We start from the raw sequence: 24769 nt of genomic DNA, 5'->3' as shown, positions 1-24769 counted from the left end.
TAGACTCCCCTACCTTTGGGAAAAGATATTGACTATCTACCTTATCTATGCCCCTCATTATTTTATAGGCCTCTATAAGATTACCCCTATGCCTCCTACACTCCAGGAAAAAAAGTCTCAGTCTATCCAGCCCCTCTTTATAACTCAAATCATCAAGTCTCAGTAGTATCCTAGTAAATCTTTTCTGAACTCTTTCTAGTTTAATAATATCCTTTCTATAATAGGGTGACCAGAACTGTGCACAGTATTCCAAATGTGGCCTCACCAATGTCTTGTACAACTTCAACAAGACGTCCCAACTCCTGTATTCAATGTTCTGACCAATGAAACCAAGCATACTGAATGCCTTCTTCACCACCCTATCCACCTGTGACTTCACTTTCAAGGAGCTGTGAACCTGTACCCCTAGATTTCTTTGTTCTTTAACACTCCCCAAAGCCCTACCATTAACAGAATAAGTCCTGCCCTGGTTCAATCTACCAAAATGCATCACCTTGCATTTACCTAAATTAAACTCCATCTGCCATGCATCAGCCCACTGGCCCAATTCATCAAGATCCTGTTGCAATCCTAGTTCACCATAAGACCATCCGACGATAAGACATAGGAGCAGTTTTAGGCCATTCGGCCCATCGAGTCTGCTCTGTTATTCAATCATGGCTGATATTTTTCTCATCCCCATTCTCCTGCCTTTTCCCCATAACCCCTGATCCCCTTATTGATCAAGAACCTACCTATCTCTGTCTGAAAGACACTCAATGACCTGGCCTCCACAAGCTTCTGCGGCAAAGAGTTCCACAGATTCACCACTCTCTAGTTGAAGAAATTCCTCCTCATCTCTGTTTTAAAGGACCGTCCCTTTAGCCTGAGGTTGTGCCCTCTGGTTCTAGTTTTTCCTACTGGTGGAAACATTCTCTCCACGCCCACTCTATCCAGGCCTCGCAGTATCCTGTAAGTTTCAACAAGATCCCCCCTCATCCTTCTAAACTCCAATGAGTACAGACCCAGAGTCCTCAATCATTCCTCATACGACAAGCTCTTCATTCCAGGGACCATTCTTGTGAACCTCCTCTGGACCCTTTCCAAGGCCAGTACATCTTTCCTTAGATACATGGCCCAAAACTGCTCACAATACTCCAAATGCGGTCTGACCAGAGCCTTATTCAGCCTCAGAGGTACATCCCTGCTCTTGTATTTTAGCCCTCTCGACATGAATGCTAACATTGCATTTGCCTTCCCAACTGCCGATTGAACCTGCATGTTAACCTTAAGAGAATCTTGAACAAGGACTCCCAAGTTCCTTTGTGCTTCTGATTTCCTAAGCATTTCCCCATTTAGGAAATAGTCTATGCCTCCATTCCTCCTTCCAAAGTGCATAACCTCACACTTTTCCACATTATATTCCACCTGCCACTTCTTTGCTCACTCTCCTAACCTGTCCAAGTCCTTCTGCAGCCCCCCTGCTTCCTCAATACTACCTGTCCCTCTACATATCTTTGTATCATCTGCAAACAGCAACAGTGCCTTCAGTTCCTTCTTCCAAATTGTTAATGTACATTGTGAAAAGTTGTGGCCCCAGCACTGACCCCTGAGGCACATCACTAGTCACCAGCTGCCATCCTGAAAAAAAATCCTTTATCCCCACTCTCTGCCTTCTGCCAGTCAGCCAATCTTCTATCCATGCCAAGATCTTACTCTTAACACCGTAGGCACTTAACTTATTTAACAGTCTCCTATGCGGCACCTTGTCAAAGGCCTTCTGGAAATCTAAATAAATCACATCCACTGTTTCTCCTTTATCTAACTCCCTTGTTACCTCCTCAAAGAACTCGAACAGATTTGTCAGACATGACCTCCCCTTGAAGAAGCCATGCTGACTCAGTCCTATTTTATCATGCACTTCCAAGTACTCTGCGATCTCATCTTTAATAATGGACTCTAAAATCTTGCCAATGACTGAAGACAGGCTAACCGGCCTATAATTTCCCGGCTGCTGCCAATCTCCCTTCTGAAACAGCTGTATTCCATTAGTTACTTTCCAGTCCTCTGGGACCCTCCCTGCCTCCAGTGATTCCTGAAAGATCACCAGCAATGCTTCCACAATTTCCTCAGCTATCTCTTTTAGAACCCTGGAGTGTAGTCCATCCAGTCCAGGTGACTTATCCACCGTCAGATCTTTCAGTTTCCCCAGAACCTTCTCCTAAGTGATGGCCACTACATTCACCTGTGCTCCCTGACTCTCCTGGAGCTCTGGCATCCCACTGGTGTCTTCCACCATGAAGACTGATGCAAAGTAACTATTCAGTTCCTCTGCCATTGCTTTGTTTCCTATTATTACTTCTCCAGTCTCATTTTCCAGTGGTCCAATGTCTATTTTTGCCTCTCTCTTACCTTTTATATATTGAAAAAAACTCTTCCTACCTTCTTTTACATTACTAGCTAGCTTACACTCATACTTCAACTTCTCCCCCCACTTAGTGTTTTTTTAGTTGTCCTCTGCTCGTTTTAAAAGGCTTCCCAATCCTCTGGCTTCCCACTAATCCTCGCCTCTTTGTATGCTTTTTCTTTTGCTTTTAAGCTGTCCTTGACTTCCCTCGTCGGTATGGATGCCTCGTCCTCCCCTTAGCATGTTTCCTCCTCCTTGGGATGAATTTCTGTTGTGTCTCCCGAATAACCCCCAAAAACTCCTGCTTTGCTGTTCCACTGTCTTCCCTGCTAGGCTCCCTTTCCAATCAACTCTGGCCAGTTCCTCCCTCATGTCTTTGTAGTTACCTTTATTTAATTGTAATACCGTTACATCTGATTCCAGCTCCTCCTTCTCAAACTGCAGGGTAAATGCCATCATATTGTGGTCACTGCTCCCTCAGGGTTCCTTCACCTTAAGTTCCCGAATCAAGTCTGCCTCATTACACATCACCAAATCCAGAATTGCCTGTTCCCTAGTAGGCTCTGTCACAAGCTGCTCCAAAAAACCATCTCTTAGACATTCCACAAATTCCTTTTCTTGGGATCCACTACCTACCTGATTTTCCCAGTCTACCTGCGTATTGAAGTCCCCCATGATTATTGTAATATTGCCTTTTTTATATGCCTTTTCTATCTCCTGATTTATTTTCTGCCCCACATCCTGACTACTGCTAGGAGGCCTGTACATAACTCCCATCAGGATCTGTTTACCTTTGCGATTCCTCAACTCTACCCACAGAGATTCTATGCCTTCTGATCCTATATCACTTCGATTTAGCTTCAATTTAACTTCATTCCTCACTAACAATGCAACCCCGCGCCCTTTGCCCATCTGCCTGTCCTTTCGATAGGACACATATCCTTGGATATTTAGATCCCAGCCCTGATCCCCTTGCAGCCACGTTTCTGTGATGCCCACAACATCGTACCGTCCAATTTCAATGTGCGCAACAAGCCCATTTACCTTGTTCACCTTCTTCACTGTCCACTATGCCACCAATCTTGGTGTCATCTGCAAACTTACTAACCGTGGCCCCTAAGTTCTCATCCAAATCATTAATATAAATGACAAATACCAGTGAACCCAGCACCAATCCCTCAGGCACACCGCTGGTCACAGGTCTCCAGTTTGAAAAACAACCCTCTACAACCACCCTCTGTCTTCTGTGATCAAGCCAATTTTGTATCCAATTACCATTTATAGCCTACTGTTAGATCCAGATGGTGTATGATTGTCAATGAGGTGTTTAACGTAGGTTTTTGGGTGCTTCTATGTAAATTAATGACTTAATCTTTCCCCACCTCACTTGCCCAGCCCCATCACTAGTAGTTCATCAATAGACATTGCCATTGATTTCCTCTGGATTCATTCTCACTCCAGTGACATCCTAACAGGTCTGTGCCTTGCCCCTTGTACATTGCCCCATGCTCTCATCCTCATTACCTCTCTCTGCAGCCTCCCCAATCTCCAGCAAAGTGACTCCCTTCCCTGTTGTCAGGGTATTTCCCTCTAGCCATTCATTCAAGTTTGCTTCCTACAATTGTCCGGTGTTGAGTTATTATTTACCAGCGGGAGCAGACTATTCAGCCTTGAGGTCCCAGACCTCTCGAACATTCTTGCATCCCATCTCATCCAGCTGCTCAGAGCCCAACTCTTCCTTTCTGAGGCTCTGGCCCTTCTTCTATCTGTAACCTACTATCCCATTAGACAACCCCTCAAAGGCACGAACCGGACTTAGCAATGAACTGCAGCCAGTATAGCCTGTGAGGTAAGTATATGAATATTAATGATACCAGGTCATTACAAATTGAGATAAATTAAGCTGTCGCTTTACCTTCTCCCCTTTGGGACCTTGAAAATTCAGCCCCATGTTTCCCTATAGTGAAATGGAGGAAAAGAGAGGCAGTTAGTCGATGTCATGTCAAGTGATCTCAATTTAGCAAAACGTCTATTTTCCTTCCGCAATCTTACCTTTGGTCCAGGTGGGCCGGGAGAACCAGGAGAACCCTGGAAAAAAACGAAGCAGTTTCACAGTGAATGATTTTAACCAGGTAAGATCGTAAACCTATTCGGACAAAGAGAATGCCGTCCTATGGGTGACCCAAACCTCTCAGTTAATCAAGGATCATATTAGAATCATAGAATCCCTACAGTGCAGAAGGAGGCCATTTGGCCCATCGAGTCTGCATCGGCCACAATCCCACCCAGGCCCTATCCGCGCAACCTCACGTATTTACCCTGCTATCCCCCCCCTGACGCTAAGAGTCAAATAAATGTAATCAGTCACCAGTGTTGTGGGATGTGTACACTGGGATTGGGGGGGTGGGTGAGAAGAGTGACTGTCCGCAACACCTAACTTTGCCCCAATTTTACGTACCGACTGACCCGGAGGACCAACTGGGCCTGCTGGACCCCGTACTCCCGATGTGCCTTGGGGACCCTGTGAGAGACAAAAGTTTGTTAGCTTGATGCTTGATGAATGGTATATTCATCAACTGAAACATTAGTTCAACAGACTGGACAAGTTCACATCAAACATTGGTGAGTGAGTTCTTGCTGCAGCTTAGACACGGAGTAACATTGCTTCTCATCTATCTCAGCAACTGGGAATGATTTTATCTGCTTTTAGCAACATCACAAGCACTGGGAAGGAACAGAAGGAAGGAAGAAACAAGTAACCTGGAGCAGCGGCTGACGTTGGCCTGTGAATGAGTGCAGACGAAACTCCGGTTACACAAGCTTTGCGGAATTTAGTCCTTATTGTAAACAGAGGCTATGGGAAAGTTCAATATGAACATTGGAGGTCCTTTGGCAGGGTAAATTTGACTTGTTAATCGAGTTGTTTGGAGCAGTGACAATCCAAGGTCTGGATTAAGAGATGATAAATGCCGCTTATGTACCAATTTGCCAGAACTACTTGCCAGAAGAAAATACCAAAGTGCTTTTAAATCCCTATTCTAACTCCGAGTGGGAGTTATCTGGGTGGGGCGAGTATGAGCAAGTCACAAAGCTTCCTGATCTGGGCAGCAAGAGACCCACAGTGAAGAGTAGAATATTGGTACAGGACGCTGTTGGTAGGTACCGTAGGAGAGGTCCTTGACACTCAGGCAAGTCCTGGCAGAAAGGGTCTTGGGACAACCTCAAGATTTTAAGGGAGGGGGTCCATTCTGACCCAAGAAAATTGGAAAGAATTAAATCTGTCCTCTCAGAGGTACTTCTGTCCTTAACTCCAACTCTCACGAGCCTCACCTGGTACAAAAGCTTCCCTGTTAGGACACTGGATAAAATAGCGCCAGAGGTTATCAGAGCTTCATCTGCCATAGAACATAGAACAGTACAGCACAGAACAGGCCCTTCGGCCCACGATGTTGTGCCGAGCTTTATCTGAAACCAAGATCAAGCTATCCCACTCCCTATCATCCTGGTGTGCTCCATGTGCCTATCCAATAACCGCTTAAATGTTCCTAAAGTGTCTGACTCCACTTTCACAGCAGGCAGTCCATTCCACACCCCAACCACTCTCTGCGTAAAGAACCTACCTCTGATATCCTTCCTATATCTCCCACCACGAACCCTATAGTTATGCCCCCTTGTAATAGCTCCATCCACCCGAGGAAATAGTCTTTGAACGTTCACTCTATCTATCCCCTTCATCATTTTATAAACCTCTATTAAGTCTCCCCTCAGCCTCCTCCGCTTCATCTGTCTATTTAAAGAATTCTGTGGTTTCCACAGATGTCACTCCGATCTGCTCACAAAAATAGGCTAAAATTGAAGGCTGCCACAGTGCGATTTGAATGCATGTTCCTGGGCCACTGGATTACTAGTCCAGCAAAATTGCCACTCACCCACCAACTCCCCTGCAATTGCACAAATAAATCCAGAAGAAGTCCCATTTCACCCAGGGGCAATTGGTGCTAAATTATAACAGTTTTAATTGGCAATTATTTTCATTCAACTGCTTCCCCGGATAGCCGAGACCTGCTCTATAAACCATCTCCGCACTAACAGCGGTAACATTTTACCATGTCTCAAGACACATTCATCACAACAAATGTAACATTTACAGCATGTCTGCCTCTGTGGGAGATCGCCCAGAGTATCAAAACTGTTGGCCAGAATGGAGGTCCCTTTTAAATCGACCTTGTCTTTAACAGCTTCACTTTTAAGAGGTATGCTTGTGGTGATGTTCTGACTCATAACACACCAAGAGATCAATCATATACCATCGATCGACCACATACATGTCCACTTAAAAACTCACACAATCAGGTGTTAAAAAGCGCTTGAAACCCGTTCGAGAGGACAAATACAAATGGCTCTGCTACTTACTGGCAGTCCAGGGAGCCCGGGTAGTCCTGGGTCTCCTTTATGCCCTGACAAATGTGCTGACAACACGTCGCCTGGATCACCCTAATGCAGGAGGAGGGAAGACACAGAAAAGTGATTGAAATGAATTTGGTTGCACTGCACAAGCAGACAAGAATCCCCGTGACCTTCTCAGTGTTTTCAGACCTTACCTTTTGGCCTGGTATCCCCGGAGGACCCTGCAAAATGAAAAACAGGTTCACAGAATATTAAAAAATGTTCTTGACTCAATGACAATTTGATCGCTGTAGCATTTTATGCACAACAGATATTTTCGTGTTACTTGTGTCTCACTGATTTGTGCAAACATTAATCAGCCGTTGGGTGTGTGCGCACATGCACACACATGCAGACATACATGCACACACGTGTGTGCACATGCACACACCACACACACACGCACACACACACACACACACACACTATTCAGAAAACAAAGATAATTTTAAGGGATTTAAGTTTGTACTTGTAAACATTAGCTGTAAATAGATTTAACTAAGCAGAGTGACACAAAGCGGGATAGTAGAAATAAGGGCAGTAGTTTGTCATGACAATGGCCGGACCTTGCAATAACTTCTTGCTGTGGAGCTACTGATCTCAGTCCGAGGGGATGCAGCAAGTCGGGACCCAGGCAAAGGGTGCCCCCCAAGGCTTCCCTGGCCCACGTCTGAGTGACTGATTTGGACTGAGGCACGAGAAAGGTTGGTCACATCTGATTTCTTATGCAGGAGAGGCAGGAAATAGACGTGGGGGAGAAAATATATCAAAAAAAGATGTCTGGTTCCCTCAGAATAATAAAATTTAAGTTGCAATTAGAAGTTACATCACTCAGGCGGTGGAAGATAGTCTGAAAAACGGCAGATGAGTTGAGCCACTCTTATCCACTCTTTATATCAGCCTTCAACCCCGGAAGAGTTGGGCAGACAAGTGCCCTATTCCCAGTTGTTCACATTGAATTGACGTGAATTGACTCCAGCTCTGTTCTCAGTGTTGTCACAAGGTCACTGGGAATGTCGCCCGGCTGTATGGAGGAAGATTCTGTTCCTCCAAACCTGAGCTGTGTCGAGAGGGGGCATTCTCTGAGATGATGAGCAGTGGCTGCAGTAGTGGAGTTATTTCAACTGACGAAGAAACAGATCACTGTTAAACTCACACCAGCGGGATTCTCTGATCCTGCCGGCAGCGCACCCCCGTCTGCGGGTTTCCCACCAGCGTGGGGTGACGTCAATGGGAATTCCCATTGGCAGCGGCGGGACCGGAGAATGCTGTCTCTGGCAAACAACACGTCACCTCCTGTCGGCGGGAAACACGTGGCTGGGAGGCTGGAGAATCTCGCCCGACTTTCTTCCCCTTATAGAATATCACCACCCAGATCACCTTCCAAAATACACCAGTCATTGCCATGGGTTAACTCAGTAACTCCCCTACTCTAACGAAGGGCGGCACAGTGGTTAGCACAGCTGCCTCACAGTGCCAGGGACCCGGGTTCAATTCCGGCCTCGGGTGACTGTCTGTGCGGAGTTTGCACATTCTCCCCATGTCTGTATAGGTTTCCTCCGGGTGCTCTGGTTTCCTCCCACACTCCAAAGATGTGCGGGTTAGGTGGATTGGCCATGGTAAATTGGCCCTTAGTGTCAGGAGGATTATCAAGCTAAATACGTGGATTATCAGGGTAAATACATGGGGTTATGGGACAGGGCCTTGGTGGGATTGTGGTTGGTGCAGACCCACTGGGTCGAATGTCCTCCTCTTGCACTGTAGGGATCCTCTGTTTAGGGTCATAGAGTCATAGAGGTTTACAGCATGGAAACAGGCCCTTCGGCCCAACTTGTCCATGCTGCCCTTTTTTAAAAAAAACCTGTAAGCTAATCCGAATTGCCCGCGTTTGGCCCATATCCCTCTATACCCATCGTACCCATGTAACTATCTAAATGCTTTTTAAAAGACAAAATTGTACCCGCCTCTACTACTACCTCTGGCAGCTTGTTCCAGACACTCACCACTCTCTGTGGGAAAAAATTGCCCCTCTGGACACTTTTGTATCTCTCCCCCTCACCTTAAACCGATGCCCTCTAGTTTTAGTGTTAGACTCCCCTACCTTTGGGAAAAGATATTGACTATCTAGCTGATCTGTGCCCCTCATTATTTTATAGACCTCTGTAAGGTCACCCCTCAGCCGCCTGCACTCCAGAGAAAAAAGTCCCAGTCTATCCAGCCTCTCCTTATAACTCAATCCATCAAGTCCCGGTAGCATCCGAGTAAATTCTATCCAGACACGAAACATTGGCTCTATTCTCTCTCCACACATGCTGTCAGACGTGCTGAGATTTTCCAGCGTTTTCTGTTTCTATTTCAGATTCCAGCATCTGTAATATTTTGCTTTTAACTTCCCTGATGAAATGTGTTCATAAAATCATTGTTTCACTTTCTCCATGTGCCTCGAGCAGTGTTCCACATTAATGCACGGTGGAAGACCCACAGCTAGCTGCGGTTTGATTGCAGGGATTTTCCAGCATTCGTCACAGGCGGGGGTGGGAAAATTTGGAAAATGCCCGAAAGCCGATTGATAATTTGCCCGCGATGATGCCCGCCCGCTGGCAGGTCTGGAAAATCAAACCCCGAGACTTGTAAAAGTGTTGTAAACGCAGTCCCAAATTAAACAAATTGCAGAACCATTCTCTGCTATTCTGTTTGATGAATACCGAAAGCTGGTTTTACTGTGGGCCCACTCACCCCAGGTGCACAGAGAAAAACCTAAAAAGCACTGGAAAAGTAAATGGATGTTTTTCAGACTGGGGTAGTGGTGCATCCTGAATTATTGACATTGAAACTTCTCCTGTTTTTTTCACTTCTATAAATGACCTTTGACAGAGGAATGATACTGATGATACCAAATTAGGAGACAGGTCGCTATAGAATAAAATCATAGAATCCCCGCACTGCAGGAGGCGGCCATTCGGCCCATCGAGCCTGCGCCGACCACAATCCCACCCAAGTGCATCCACAGTGTTCTGCCTTTCTCCACGAGACATTTTGTTGACTGTTGCCCAAGCACAGGGTTGCTTCATTCCACTCATGTCCACCTGCGTATTTTTTTTTCTGACCAGTGTGACCGAAGTGATCCGCACTTATGAGGAGAGACTAAGTCGGTTAGGATTATATTCACCGGAGTTTAGAAGAGTGAGAGGGGATCTCATAGAAACTTATAAAATTCTAACAGGATTAGATGGGGTGGATTCAGATAGAATGTTCCCAATGGTGGGGGGAGTCCAGAACTAGGGGTCATGGTTGGGGATAAGGGGTAAATCTTTTAGAAATCATAGAAATCCTACAGTACAGAAAGAGACCATTCGGCCCATCGAGTCTGCACCGACCACAATCCCACCCAGGCCCTACCCCCATATATTTTACCCGCTAATCCACGCATCCCAGGACACTAAGGGGCAATTTTAGCATGGCCAATCAACCTAACCCGCACATCTTTGGGCTGTGGGAGGAAACCGGAGCACCCAGAGGAAACCCACGCAGACACGAGGAGAATGTGCAAACTCCATACAGGCAGTGACCCAAGCCGGGAATCGAACCCAGGTCCCTGGAGCTGTGAAGCAGCAGTGCTAACCACTGTGCTACCGTGCTGCCCTTTAGAACTGAGGTGAGGAGAAATTTCTTCACCCAGAGGGTGGTAAATGTGTGGAATTCACGACCACATAAAGTAGTTGAGGCCAAAATATTGTGTGATTTCAAGAAGAAATTAGATATAGCCCTGGGGCTAAAAGGATCAAGGGACATGGGGGAATCAGGATATTGAATTTAATGATCAGCCATGATCATAATGAATGGTGGAGCAGGCTCGAAGGGCTGAATGGCCTCCTCCTGCTTCTAGTTTCCATGCAAGGCAATGACAAGTGAAGTGAGGGGAATGCTGATTGCAGACTACATTGACGGTGAGAGTCGTGCAATGTGTCCAAAATGTAAACATTGCAGGTGGGCAACGGTCAACAAAATGTCCAGTGGGCTCCACTCAGAACCCTGATGGGCCACAGGGTAGTCGCTGGGCACAAGGTTGCCCACCACTGGACAGCTCGTTATGAAATAGTCAGCGTGTATTAAATGTATTTAATCTTATTCATGGGGTCATGGTTGGTAAACAAGCTCAATCGCAATCTTGTGGCCCACTGAGATGAAGGAGGGTCACGCATGTGGCCCACACACTCGCCATCACTGGTGTAGAGGTTTTCAATGTCTGCCTCTCAACACTTTGAAGGCTTTGATCAACTCGCCCTGTCAGATAAATATTCCCCCGCAGTCTGGGATAAGAAGGATTGGAGCCACGGTGACCAACAGCCATCAGATTGACATAAAAAGACAAACAAACAGGTCAGGGTCCACATGCAGTTATCTGACTGTAAGAGTGTCGATTATATTTGGGTTCACTCACCGGATGGCCCTGTGCTCCAGGAAAGCCGGAAGCACCTGAAAATCCTCGTTCTCCCTGTGTGACAAAAACAAAGACTCATCGACATTTGAAGATGTTTAAGGGTAAAATCTTTGACAAGGAGTAAAATTGCTTGAGAGGAACATACCTTCGTTCCATTGCAGCCTGGGATGCCTGGAGGACCTGGAGGTCCATCGTGACCTGGTAACCCCTGTAAATTAAAATGCAAGGTAAATAAATGATACAACTTCAGTATAAAAAAATAAGAGGAAGGGAATATAAAAGAGGGAACAAGTACATTTTCATACAATGTTTTACTTGATGTTTTGTATATGATTGTCCTGCACTAGGGGGAGACATGGCAAGAAACTGAAATTGTTAACTGGGTCACACAAGTCAAGGGACATAGACACACATGTGGGGGCGCGAGGACATCCAGGTTGAGTTGGTTGGAGTGGAGGGGTTAGGGTTAGTATGGATGCCACACTCAGTGAAATGCTGCCTTGATGTCAAGGCTAGCCACTCTCACCTCACCTCTAGAGTTCAGCTCCTTTGTCCATGTTTGGATCAAGGCTGTAAGGTGATCTGGAGCTGAGTGGCCCTGGCAGAAGCCAAACTGAGCATTAATGAGCAGGTTATTGCTGAGTAAGTGCCACTGTCGATGGCCCCTACCGCCCCTTTACTGATGATCAAGAGCAGACTGATGGGGCGGTAATTGGTTGGGTTGGATTTGTCCTGCTTTTTGTGTACAGGACGTACCTGGGCAATTTTCCACATTTCTGGGTAGATGCCAGTGTTAAACTGGACTGGAACAGTCTGGCTAGGGAAATGGCAAGTTCTGGAGAACTATTGCCAGAATATTGTCAGATGTGCGTGTATCTGTGTGTTTCTGTGCGTATGTGTGTGTGAATGTGTGAGTGTGTATGTGTCTGTGTGTCTGTGTGTGTACATTTGTGTCTTTCTGTTTGTGAGTCTGTGCGTGTGAGTGTCTGTGTGTGTGTGTGTGTGTCTGTGAATGTGTGAGTGTGTGTGTCTGTGTGTGCACATTTGTGTCTTTCTGTCTGAGTGTCTGTGAGTGTGTGTGCGTGAATGTGTGAGTGTGTATGCGTCTGTGTGTGTCTGTGTGTTTGTGTCTATGTGTGTGTGTGTCCGAGTGTCTGTGTGTGTGAGTGTGTGTGTGTGCGTCTGTGAGTGTCTGTGTGTGTGTGTGTGCCTGTGAGTGTGTGTGTGTCTGTGTGTCTGTGTGTCTGTGTGTGTGTGTGTGTGTGTGTCTGTGTCTGTGTATGTGTCTGTGTGTGTGTGTGTGTGTGTGTCTGTATCTGACTGTTAGGTAGGGAGGAGATTGAGTTACCTTTTGTTAGAGCATGCTTCCGATATTGAGTGACTCTGTTCACAACAAAGCGCAAAAAAGACAGGGAACACAACAGGGAAAAGGACACGGTGGCACAGTGTTTAGCACCGCTATCTCACAGCACCAAGGACCCGGGATCGATTCCCGGCTTGGGTCACTGTCCGAGCGGAGTCTGCATGCTCTCCCCGTGTCTGCATGGGTTTCCTCCGGGTGCTCCGGTTTCCTCCCACAGTCTAAAGATGTAGGTTAGGTGGAATTGCCATGATAAATGTGTGGGATTACAGGGATAGGGTGGGGGTGAGGGCCTAGGTGGAATATTCTGTCAGAGAGTCGGTGCAGGTTCGATGAGCTGAATGGCACTGTTCGGAATCTATGAATCTAATCTATGGTCTATACAATCTTGCTATAGGGATAAAGGGGATAACTTGCCATTGTAAACAGTGGGAACAAATTTACAGATTCCAGTCCTTTGGACTACAAAGCAGTGGCAGGATATAAGTAGCCCAAGCTCTTGTTTCCTGTTGCTGTTAGTCCCTTAATCCTCATGAGAAACTGATGATGAAGGTCCCAGATCCATGTCTGCAGCGAGCAGGGTGAATAGCCCAAGAAGCACAAGGTATGAGGGTTCGGGTTAGGGTTAGGGTTATGTTTAGGGTTATGTTTAGGGTTAGGGTTAGGGTTAGGGTTATGGTTAGGGTTATGGTTAGGGTTAGGGTTATGGTTAGGGTTAGGGTTAGGGTTAGAGTTAGGTTTAGGGTTAGAGTTAGGTTTAGGGTTAGGGTTAGGGTTGGTCTTGAATTCAGCAAAGGAGGAACTCAACAGGACAGGAAGTAAATTTAAAAAATCAGGAGATCAGGAGACAAATAAAATGAAAAGTCAGAGGCTTTGGGGGTGTCTGTTGGCAAACAAGGTGCTGCCCTGTCCATTTTTCTGAATCTCGTAACTTCAAGTATAATTTTATGAAAAATAATAAATCTTAATTTTTTTTTAATGAAAAGCACACGTAGCAGAAATTTGCAATAAAGGGCAGCTGAAGTATGATGCTGAAATAGTTAATACTTACCGGAACACCGGGGGTCCCGGGAAAACCTGGGAGACCTGGGGGTCCCTGTCAAACCATGAAATAAAGATGAAGTTAAAATATACTGGTGTCACTTTGATAACCTGTTCTGTAACGGCATTGGCCAGTGAAGAGGCAGCAAATTCCAACCTGGTCACTTGGTTACAAAGCGCAGCATCTCTTGGTTAGATAAGGACGTGTCCTACCTACATTTTCTGGGCGGGGAGGGAGACCATCACTGCCAGTGTGGAATAGCCGCAAATTCTGAGACATTCCTGTTGAAAAATGAACCCAGTTCTCCCAATGTTGACAAATCCCCTCCATGGTAAACTGAACTCACACAGGGGACACTGTGCCCAGCTCAGGTCAGCCACTCACAGAGGCGGCACTGCCAACTGTTGGGGGCACTCTCACCTCACAACTAATTTTCACAAGGGGAGAGATCACAAGGTGGTACCAATGATGACAGAAGAACAGAAAACTCAGAAGGATAGAACAGCACATTCACAAAGGGGCATGTCAGAGAAAACAGCAACCCACTTACAACAGGGCTGGCCCAGTGTACATACCATCCACATGTGAGAAAGCGGAGTACTCACCCAGACGGTTCAGAACATACCAGAACTTTATCAGCTTTGTAAATATCAAAGTCAATGTTTTCCCTTCAGAATGCTGACCCCTGTAGCATCGCACTGACCTTCCATTCCCCACCCATTAGATAAAGTGGAGCAAGGACAACCACCCAATATAGTGTAACTGAACTGCACTGTTGCAACTCCCCTCTGGAGGTCAGAGAGGCATCATCAACTCTTGACCTCTGCCCAACACGTCAGCTGAAGTGAGGAATTCAATCTGGGAGACTACACGCAAATGTTTCACGTACCCACAAGTAACAGACACTTAAGACAGCTCTAGTGCTATCTCACTAGAAAATTCTTCATGAAGATACAGCCATTTCCCATCTTCTGTTTTCCCTGAGATCAATCAACATTTTCTGCGCCTGTTACGAACTCTGTGTTAAGCAGGACAGGGTTACTCATCTCAATGGAACACTCTGGGTATTAAGCTGGCATTAATCACGGCCGGTGTGGAGTAGCACAACAGCCAACAGGCGATTGGCAAGTCCAACAGCCCATTTCAAAATCATTGTCACACTGACTGACAGAAAGTGCAACAACTGCAACAGTGAACGTACACACAGCCTAAATGAAAGTTTTGCATGATTACTGCAAACAGAGCTTCGTATCACACAGATCTGTAAAACATTCTGACTCGAAAGCTTTACCCTGGCTCATTCTAACACAGCAGAGGCGGCCGCTATATCCAGGAAGACAATCCACCTCCAACTTAAGCAGCAAATCGAATTGGATGGAAATGCACAATGGGCGATATGTTTGCAGTATGTCCCAGCCGACACACACAGCTGTGTGTTGACTGAGATGTTTAACCGCCAACCAATGAGATGCTGCCCACTTTGGGTTAGTGGGATGAATTTGAACTTTAGTTTTGGCACCAGTTGGAGGTCTGGCCCTCTTCTGGGCTTCAATCACTTACCCTTATTCCTTTAGGTCCTGAAAACCCAGGTGGTCCAGTGTCACCCTGAGAAAAAACAAACAGAGAAATTTACAACACTTCTTGCACCACAGCTGGAAGCTACGACGTGTCCTTCGCTGATCCAAGCTTATGAAGGGCAGGGAACAAGCTCAGCTGTGAAGGCCAGCAACCTGCTGACAATCACCACCCAGGTCTAGCACGCTGTTGACACTTGTCATCTGAGCATAAAAGAGCATGCTGACAATCCTCACTAGGGCCTAGCTGTCTGCTGACACCAACTGAGCCTGAATCTTCTGACACCACCAGGGGCTAGAGCGTTCTGACACCACCAGGGGCTAGAGCGTTCTGACACCACCAGGGGCTGGAGCCTTCTGACACCACCAGGGGCTGGAGCCTTCTGACACCACCAGGGGCTGGAGCCTCTTGACACCACCAGGGGCTAGAGCATTCTGACACCACCAGGGGCTAGAGCGTTCTGACACCACCAGGGGCTAGAGTCTTCTGACACCACCAGGGGCTGGAGCCTTCTGACACCACCAGGTGAATAAGCAACAAATTCAGTGGATAGAGGACACCTTTTCAAGAAGGGGTTAGATATAGCTCTTGGGCTGAAAGGTATCAAAGGATACGGGGGAGAGCGAGATCAGGCTATTGAATCGGATGTTCGGTCATGATCATAATGAATGGTGGAGCAGGCTCGAAGGGCTGAATGGCCTCCTCCTTCTCCTACTTTCTATGTTAAGTCTTGTTTGAAAACAGTAAGCATCTGACAATAGCAGACACAATGCTGAGGAAGAGTGCAGGGAGTTTAATCATTTGTCGAAAGATCTGAAGTAGGTGCCAAAGTCAAATCTACAGTAATGTCCAAAATCAAAAAGAAAATCTTTTATTGCTTCCTACATAAAATCATACAGTACAGGAGGAGGCCATTCAGCCCATTGTGACTGTGATACCCTTCAGTAGAAATATCCAATCAATTCCGCTCTCCTGTTCTTTCCCCACAATCCTGTCGTAAGCTCCCTCCTCCTTCAAGTTCTTGTTCTTTGGAAAGTTACCACTGAATCTGCTTCCACCATGTTTGCAACAACTCTCTCCGCAAAACACACAACAGTTAGGGTGCACGAAGCTGTGAGTTTGTAAAACAGGCCCCAGTTGGGAATTTAAGATTGTGACACAAATCTGTCCCCGCCAGTTACCCCAGGACTGGCGACAGTGCGATGAGAATGCAATGGTATCTTTCTTCTTCCTACCTTTATACCCCTCGGTCCCGGTGGCCCCTCCGGTCCTGGGAAACCAGGCATTCCCATGTGACCTTCCAATCCCGGTAGGCCTCTCGCACCCTGTAAAAGGCAGCAAATATAAAACTCACGGTTGACACAAAACACAGACGTTATCGCCGGCTTTACAATGGAATATGAAATAGGAACAGCCAATCGCACAACTTCAAAATTCCTACAAAGTACCCGGAACCTTCCAGCTGTGGCAGCACAATTGAGGTAATTCACTTGAGCCTTGTTCTTAGTGGCTGTTACCATGGCAACATATTTGGAGGAGCGGCTGTGAGGTCGAGCAATGCTGCGGCCTGATTCTAAGTCCGTGCGCCTTCCTCTATGTGGGGAGGGAGTTGGGCTGCCGAGGGGGCATCAAGGAATTCTCACTGAGCACGTAACCTTACCCTCAGGATATGGAACTCCCCCTCCTTTTAGACTCTACCCAGTGTTGGCCTGTAGTCCAATGGGTAGATAGCCTGCTGGAGGTCTTCGTTAAACCGCTTTCATTTAAATTTTAAATTCATTTGTGATACATGGGCGTCGCTGGTTGGCCAACATTTATTGCCCATCCCTAGTTGCCCTCGGGCAGTTGACAGACAACCACATTGCTGTGGCTCTGGAGTCACATGTAGGCCAGACCAGGTAAGGATGGCAGATTTCCTTCCCGAAAGCTCATTAATGAACCCCGATGGGTTATTGTGACAATTGACAATGGTTTTGTGGTCACCATTAGACTTTTAATTCCAGATTTTTATTGAATTCAAATTTCACCATCTGCCGTGGCGGGATTTGAACCCAGGTCCCCAGAACATTACCCCGGGTCTCTGGATTACTAGTCCAGCGACAGTAGCACTACACCACCACCTCCAGGTAAACCCAGGGTTTTGGATAGGGCGTAACTGGCAGACCCCAGTGAGGGTGGGGAGAGTATGCAAGTTTGAGAGGCTGTAGGGAGGATGATGGGTGGCGAGGGGAGTGGAGCGGGTTATGATCTTTGGATTGGAGTTTGTCTGCAATGGGCGCAGGGAACAATTCCAAAAGGAGGCTCCCTCCATCCTGTCCGGCAGCAGCCAGCTGAGTCAAAGCTGCCTCCAACTTTACCTGCAAGTGTAGAATCGTGGCAGAGGCAGAATACGGCTTCTAAGCAGCCAGTAATTGGCCCCTAAAGGGCTTCAATAGGCCCGAGGTGGTGAGGGAGTCATAATAGGGGAAATGGTTTGGGGGATGAATGGGAAGATGATGGGAAAGCGCAATCTTTAGATGACACCACCACCATCTCTCCCCTCGTTTTCACATATACTGCTGAGGTGCCGTAAAGCTCGGCCCCAAGTCTGTGGTCACTGCAGTCAAGGGAGTGAAGAAGTTGAAAGGGTTGGCTTATGAGGAGAGACTGTGTAGACTGGGGCTATACTAATTGGAATTCAGAAGAATGAGGGGAGATCTTATAGAAATATATAAGATTATGAAGGGGATAGATAAGATAGAAGCAGGGGAGTTGTTTCCATTAGTGGGTGAAACTAGAACTTGGGGGCATTGCCTCAAAATAAGGGGGAGCAGATTTAGGACTGAGTTGTGGAGGAACTTCTTCATCCAAAGGGTTGTGAATCTGTGGAATTCCCTGCCCAGTGAAGCAGTTGAGGCTACATCACTGAATGTTTTTAAGGCAAGGATAGATAAATTTTTGAACAGTAAAGGAATTAAGGATTATGGTGAGCGGGCGGGTAAGTGGAGCTGAGTCCACAAAAAGATCAGCCATGATCTTATTGAATGGCGGAGCAGGCTCGAGGGGCCAGACGGCCTACTCCTGCTCCTAGTTCTTATGTTCTTTTGTAAGAAGAGAGCGATGCCAGGAGGCAAAGCCACGGCGGGAAACAGTAAAGGTTTTACAAGGGTGGTGAGGGCTTGATCGATACCTGGAGAAATGTCACGCTGAATGGGGAGGTTCGTGTCAGGCGGTGTGTCTGGGAGTTGGGGCAAGAGTTTGCTTTCCTTCACCTGGAGAGAACACAGAGGGTCTGTGTGTGTGTGTGTGTGTGTGTGTGTGTGTGCTGGGGGGGCGGGGGGGGGGGGTGGCGGGGGGGGGGGGGGAAGTGGGGGCGGGGGGTGGTGCAGCCAGGTTCAGGGAGTGAACAATACAACAGAGTGGCTGTGATTTCTGTGGTGAGAAAGCAGGATACAGACAGGCCCCAGGTTAGCTGGTGCGGTGGAGAGGGTGGGTGGGAGGGTCGATATGGAGGGAGAGATTTAGAGAGGGCAGGGCGATCAGATGATAGAGCATTCGGGGAGCTGAGCCAGTGACCAAAATCAGCAAGGGTGAAAGAGAGAAACTCAAACTGGGCGTTCAGAGGAGTATAGAGGTGAGACATGGGGTAGAAGGCGGTGGAGAAGTCTTGAAGGGGGGAGAAGGGCTACAGGGTGAGATCAAGATGTCAGCTTGACAATCAGGGCTGATTTGAGGGGGACAGGTTGAGGGAGGATTAGCCAGGTGAACAGGAAACAAACAGCAACACAAAGCGGTTTCACTTGGTCATTTGATGCTGTAGGAGTGCCATCTAGTGGAATGTTTAGTCACTGCACTAACTCGGTGGCTGAGGGATAGAATAGCGATAAGAATTACCCGGTCTCACACGCCGCCGCTGCCAGTGTGAATGGAGAATTTGGCGCTCAGCCAAATCCCCGTTCACTGCAGCGGGACTGGAGAATCCCAGCTGTGGGCAAGGTGGGAGAATTCCGGCCAATGACAACAAAAACAGAAAGCTCAGGCTAGTGTGTCTGAAGGCTGAGCAGTCTGTTGTGTTTCTGCCCGTGAGGCACCTTCTGCTGCAGATGCAGTTTGACAGCAAATTTAAAAATAATTTGGGGTTTAAGGACTTAAAAGTGATGGACACAGGTATAGAATCCCCACAGTGCAGAGGGAGGCCATTCAGCCCATTGAATCTGCACCAACTCTCCAACAAAGCATCCAGGCCCTCTCCCCTGCCCTATCCCCATAACTCTATGTACTTCATAGAATAGAATAGAATCCCTACAGTGCAGAAGGCGGCCATTCAGCCCATCGAGTCTGCACCGACCACAATCCCACCCAGGCCCCATTCCCGGAACCCCACACATTTACCCTGCTAATCCCCGGACACTAAGGGGCAATTTAGCATGGCTAATCCACCTAACCCACACCTCTTTGGGCTGTGGGAGGAAACCGGAGCACCCGGAGGAAACTCACGCAGACACGGCGAGAACGTGCAAACTCCACACAGACAATGACCAAGGCCGAAATCGAACCCGGGTCCCTGGCGCTGTGAGGCAGCAGTGCTAACCATTGTGCCTCCGTGCTGCTCAACTTATCCCACTAATACCGTCACCTGGGACACTAAGCAGCAATTTAGCATGGCCAATCCACTTAACCGGCACATCTTGGGAGTGTGGGAGGAAACCCATACACAGGCACAGGGAGAACATGCAAACTCCACACAGACAAGTTGGAATTGAACCAAGGTCCCTGGAGCTGTGAGGCAGCAGTGCTAATCACTGTGCCACCGTGCCAGCCCCGACAATACATGACAATACTAGATACCTCCACATAGCTGGGTACCTTCACAAATATATAGAAGAGGAAACTCTATCTAGTATCAAATAACCAGTTGACACCTGATCTTTGCTACAGTATCTATCTTGGATCTTAGTGCACGGACCAACTTAGTCTAATGTCCTTGTAGCAAAGTCCTCAGATTTCTGCTCCTGATTGGCTATCCACGCTGGACCTCAGCTCGAACAGCCTGATAACCTGTCTTGTCTCAACTCACACATGAAGAAATGGTCGTTACGAAAGGACTGCTAAGAGATGTCAGCGCTGACTGTGAGGGGCAGCGTGTCACAATCTAAATAAGGACTATTTAGAGAAGGAGTGAATCTCAAGGATTATTTTAATAATCATTCATGGGCGGCATGCTGGCACAGTGGTCAGCACTGCTACCTCACAGCACCAGGAACCCAAGTTCAATTCCCGGCTTGGGTCACTGTCTGTGTGGAGTTCGCACATTCTCCCCCGTGAGTTTCCTCCGGGCGCTCCAGTTCCTTCCCACAGTTCAAAGGTGTGCGGGTTAGATGGATTGGCCATTTTAAATTGCCCCTTAGTGTCAGGGGGCACTAGCTAGGGTAAATGCATGGGGTTGTGGGGCTGGGCCCTGGGTGGGATTGTGGTCGGTGCAGACTCAGTGGGTCTAATGGCCTCCTTCTGCACTGTGGGATTCTCTGATTCTCTGTGGGCATCGCTGGCTAGGCCAGCATTTATTGTCCATTCCTATTTGCCCTTGAAAAGGTGGTGGTGAGCTGCCTTCCTGAACCGCTGCAGTCCACATGATTTGACAGGCACTTTACTGTGTAATAGTATGAAAACAGAAATGAACCATCTTGCGGTCTGCAGCAGAAAACAATAAAGGATCTGAATTCTCCAGTGTCGTACTGATTCACACTCAGGGTAACTGTACCAACTCTGGAAGCACTGCCTAAGCAAGATGCCCCACCTAGTGGGAGAAACCAGTATTTACAAGTACGGGACAAAACTGACTTTGGAATTAATTGGACGGAAACATAGAACATAGAACATAGAACATTACAGCGCAGAACAGGCCCTTCGGCCCACGATGTTGCACCGACCAGTTAAAAAAAAAACTGTGACCCTCCAACCTAAACCAATTTCTTTTCGTCCATGAACCTATCTACGGATCTCTTAAACGCCCCCAAACTAGGCGCATTTACTACTGATGCTGGCAGGGCATTCCAATCCCTCACCACCCTCTGGGTAAAGAACCTACCCCTGACATCGGTTCTATAACTACCCCCCCTCAATTTAAAGCCATGCCCCCTCGTGCTGGATTTCTCCATCAGAGGAAAAAGGCTATCACTATCCACCCTATCTAAACCTCTAATCATCTTATATGTTTCAATAAGATCCCCTCTTAGCCGCCGCCTTTCCAGCGAAAACAATCCCAAATCCCTCAGCCTCTCCTCATAGGATCTCCCCTCCATACCAGGCAACATCCTGGTAAACCTCCTCTGCACCCTCTCCAAAGCCTCCACATCCTTCCTGTAATGTGGGGACCAGAACTGCACACAGTACTCCAAGTGCGGCCGCACCAGAGTTGTGTACAGTTGCAACATAACGCTACGACTCCTAAATTCAATCCCCCTACCAATAAACGCCAAGACACCATATGCCTTCTTAACAACCTTATCTACTTGATTCCCAACTTTCAGGGATCTATGCACACATACACCTAGATCCCTCTGCTCCTCCACACTATTCAAAGTCCTCCCGTTAGCCCCATACTCAACACAACTGTTATTCCTACCAAAGTGAATTACCTCACACTTCTCCGCATTAAACTCCATCCGCCACCTCTCGGCCCAACTTTGCAACCTGTCTAAGTCTTCCTGCAGACTACGACACCCTTCCTCACTGTCTACCACACCACCGACTTTGGTGTCATCAGCAAATTTGCTAATCCACCCAACTATACCCTCATCCAGATCATTAATAAATATTACAAACAGCAGTGGCCCCAAAACAGATCCCTGAGGTACACCACTTGTAACCGCACTCCATGATGAATATTTACTATCAACCACCACCCTCTGTTTCCTATCCGCTAGCCAATTCCTGATCCAATTTCCTAGATCACCCCCAATCCCATACATCTGCATTTTCTGCAGAAGCCTACCATGGTGAACCTTATCAAACGCCTTACTAAAATCCATATATACCACGTCCACTGCCTTGCCCCCATCCACCTCCTTGGTCACTTTCTCAAAAAACTCAATAAGGTTAGTAAGGCACGACCTACCTGCCACAAAACCATGCTGACTATCACCTATCAATTCATTACTCTCCAAATAACTATAAATAACATGTAGGGACGCAAGAGAAAGACATCTGGATAACGTAAAAACCTCAGACAGCAGGAACAGGAAGGAGGCCACGCAGACCCTGAACAAGCTGACCCTGAGATAGTGAGACTCAAAGCTTCTGTGGCTTTCACAGCAACGTAACGGTTTGTCTGGAAGAACCACACCATGTGTTCACTTGGAATTTCTCGGACTGCTACTTTTCTGACGCTCTTAATCCTGGGAGGGGCAGGCGGCAGGGAGAGGAGAATTTCTGTTCATTTCAAGGTCAGATTGTGGAAAGTGCTGCTGGGTTTTCCCACGTGGAATCGCCTCCAATCCCGCTTTCTTCATCTCTGCTGGGGAGAAATGGTGAGGGGCGAGTTCGGAAACTTACCTTTTCACCTTTCACTCCACTACAGTCGCAACTCGATCCCGTCGAACACCCATGGCAAGCCTGCAAAACAAAAAATAACAGAGTGTTTAATCGACATTGCAGAAGTACCTAACGAGGCTGACCTTCTCACTTCCATCAACTCTGTTCTCCCATGCAATGATCATTACCGTATAACTGATTTGACTGGCTAACTAATTCCTGTTAGACAAAATCAGAACCCTTCACTCATCTGTCCGTGTGGTTCCTTTGCAAATATCGGTCAGTTTACGCTAGGCAAAGACTTGCGGTCTTACTGACTTTGTATGGCAATACAAACGGCCAGAGATTCCCCTGATGGGCGGATACCGAGACAACAAATGGTTCAATGCCAAAAATGGATTGACAGAATAACTGAGCGCCTTAAAACAATCCTGGATGTTGATCTGTATCACGCTCCTTATACTCTCGCCCCTCGTTGCAAGTGCCAACTGCACTCGGGGACTCAAGTGGCTGTTTTTAATTGCAGAGCCCGGATAGTTAACGCTGGCAGAGTGTCAGAGGGAAAGTAATCCAGCCAGCACTAATCTGAAGGCTAGCACACAGTCATCAGCTCAGTTTCACTCGGCAGTTACTGGAAGTCACAATCACGCAGAAAGACTTACATTTATGTGGCGCCTTTCAGTACCTCAAGAGATGTCAATGCGCTCCAGCACCAACGAAGTGGTTTTAAAGGAGGGTCACTGACTGGTATAATGTGGGACCGACCCTCTGAATGAAGAATTCTTTTCCTTATCTTGGTTCTAAATGGTCACCCTTTATCCTGTGATTTATAGTCCAGCCTGAGGAATTAATCTCTCAGTATTGACTCTGTGAAGTCCTCTAACTTTATGGCCAGAACTCTACCACCTTGTCCGTCACGAGTGCGGGCCAGTGTCCAACAACGGAAATCTCCATTGCCCTCAGTTGGGAATTTCCAGTCTCGCCTGAGCGAGGCTGTAAAATCCTGCCCCATATGTTTCAATGAGCTCATCTCACATTTATCCAAGTTCTGGAGAATGTAGGGCTTTCTACTCAGTTGCTCGTCATAGGACAACCATTACATCCCAGGAATCAAAGCACTGAACCTCTGTTCTAAGGCAAGTATAACCTTCCTTGGGCAAAGAGCCTAAAACTGGACAGAATACTTGAGATGTAGTCTGAGTAAAGCTCTATCTGACTGCAGCAGGAGTTCCTACATCTTACACTCAACCACAATGCACTAAAGGCTAATGTACCAGATGCTATATTTCTGTAATTTGGGTACATGAACACCTGAATCTCTCTGATTACCAATGTTTACTAGCCTCTCACTTAAAAAAAAAATGTTTTTCTAGTTTTCCTGTGAAAGTGGATAATTTCACAATTTCCCCACATCATATTACATCTGCACTCAACTTCCACCAACGGGTCTAAATCCTCTCAGTTGGCGGGACGGCTGGTCCGTGATGCAGAGCGATGCCAACAGCGCGGGTTCAATTCCCGTACCAGATGAGGTTATTCATGAAGGCCCCGCCTTCTCAACCTTGCCTCTCCTCAGGTTAAATCAGCACCAGTCAGCTCTCCCTCTTGAATGAGAGAGCAGTCTGTGGTCATCTGGCACTGTGGCGACTTTACCTTTATTTCTCTGCAGATCTTTTGTATCCTCCTTACAACTTACTTTATCACCTAGCTTTTAATCATCAGCAAACTTTTGATATATTACACTGGGTTCCCTCATTAAAGTTATTGATATAGATTGGAAATAAGTGAGCACTCAGCACTCCACTGGTTACATCCTGCCACTCTGGAAATGATCCCTTTATTCTTACTCTGTTTTCTGTCCATTAAACAACCCTCATATATTGCCACCAATCCCATAAACCCTAATCTTGTGCAGCAGATCTTGTGAAAACCCTTCATAGATTTGTTGGACAAGCTTTCCCTTTCATAAAACCATGTTTCGTCCGTCTAATTCTATTGTGTTGATTA

The 24769-nt window shown here is 47.0% G+C and overlaps 1 protein-coding gene across 2 annotated transcripts in view; it reads right to left on the bottom strand.

Annotated features, from left to right (window-relative positions):
- col4a5 (collagen, type IV, alpha 5 (Alport syndrome)) overlaps window positions 1-24769 on the bottom strand; it is a 267143-nt gene that overhangs the window by 116086 nt on the left and 126288 nt on the right. For both annotated transcript variants that reach the window (XM_078211888.1, XM_078211889.1), the window contains 11 exons: window positions 22784-22843; window positions 16486-16575; window positions 15236-15280; window positions 13685-13729; window positions 11419-11481; window positions 11274-11327; window positions 6988-7014; window positions 6800-6880; window positions 4845-4907; window positions 4439-4474; window positions 4302-4343 (listed from right to left, as the gene is read on the bottom strand). In XM_078211888.1, coding sequence (XP_078068014.1) covers window positions 4302-4343; window positions 4439-4474; window positions 4845-4907; window positions 6800-6880; window positions 6988-7014; window positions 11274-11327; window positions 11419-11481; window positions 13685-13729; window positions 15236-15280; window positions 16486-16575; window positions 22784-22843 — 606 coding nt within the window. The remainder of the gene's footprint in view (window positions 1-4301; window positions 4344-4438; window positions 4475-4844; window positions 4908-6799; window positions 6881-6987; window positions 7015-11273; window positions 11328-11418; window positions 11482-13684; window positions 13730-15235; window positions 15281-16485; window positions 16576-22783; window positions 22844-24769) is intronic.

The sequence above is a fragment of the Mustelus asterias genome, chromosome 4 (assembly GCF_964213995.1).
Source record: "Mustelus asterias chromosome 4, sMusAst1.hap1.1, whole genome shotgun sequence".
Lineage (NCBI taxonomy): Eukaryota > Metazoa > Chordata > Chondrichthyes > Carcharhiniformes > Triakidae > Mustelus > Mustelus asterias.
Note: the sequence above shows the minus strand (reverse complement) of the source record. Positions and strands in the feature narration are given on the sequence as shown.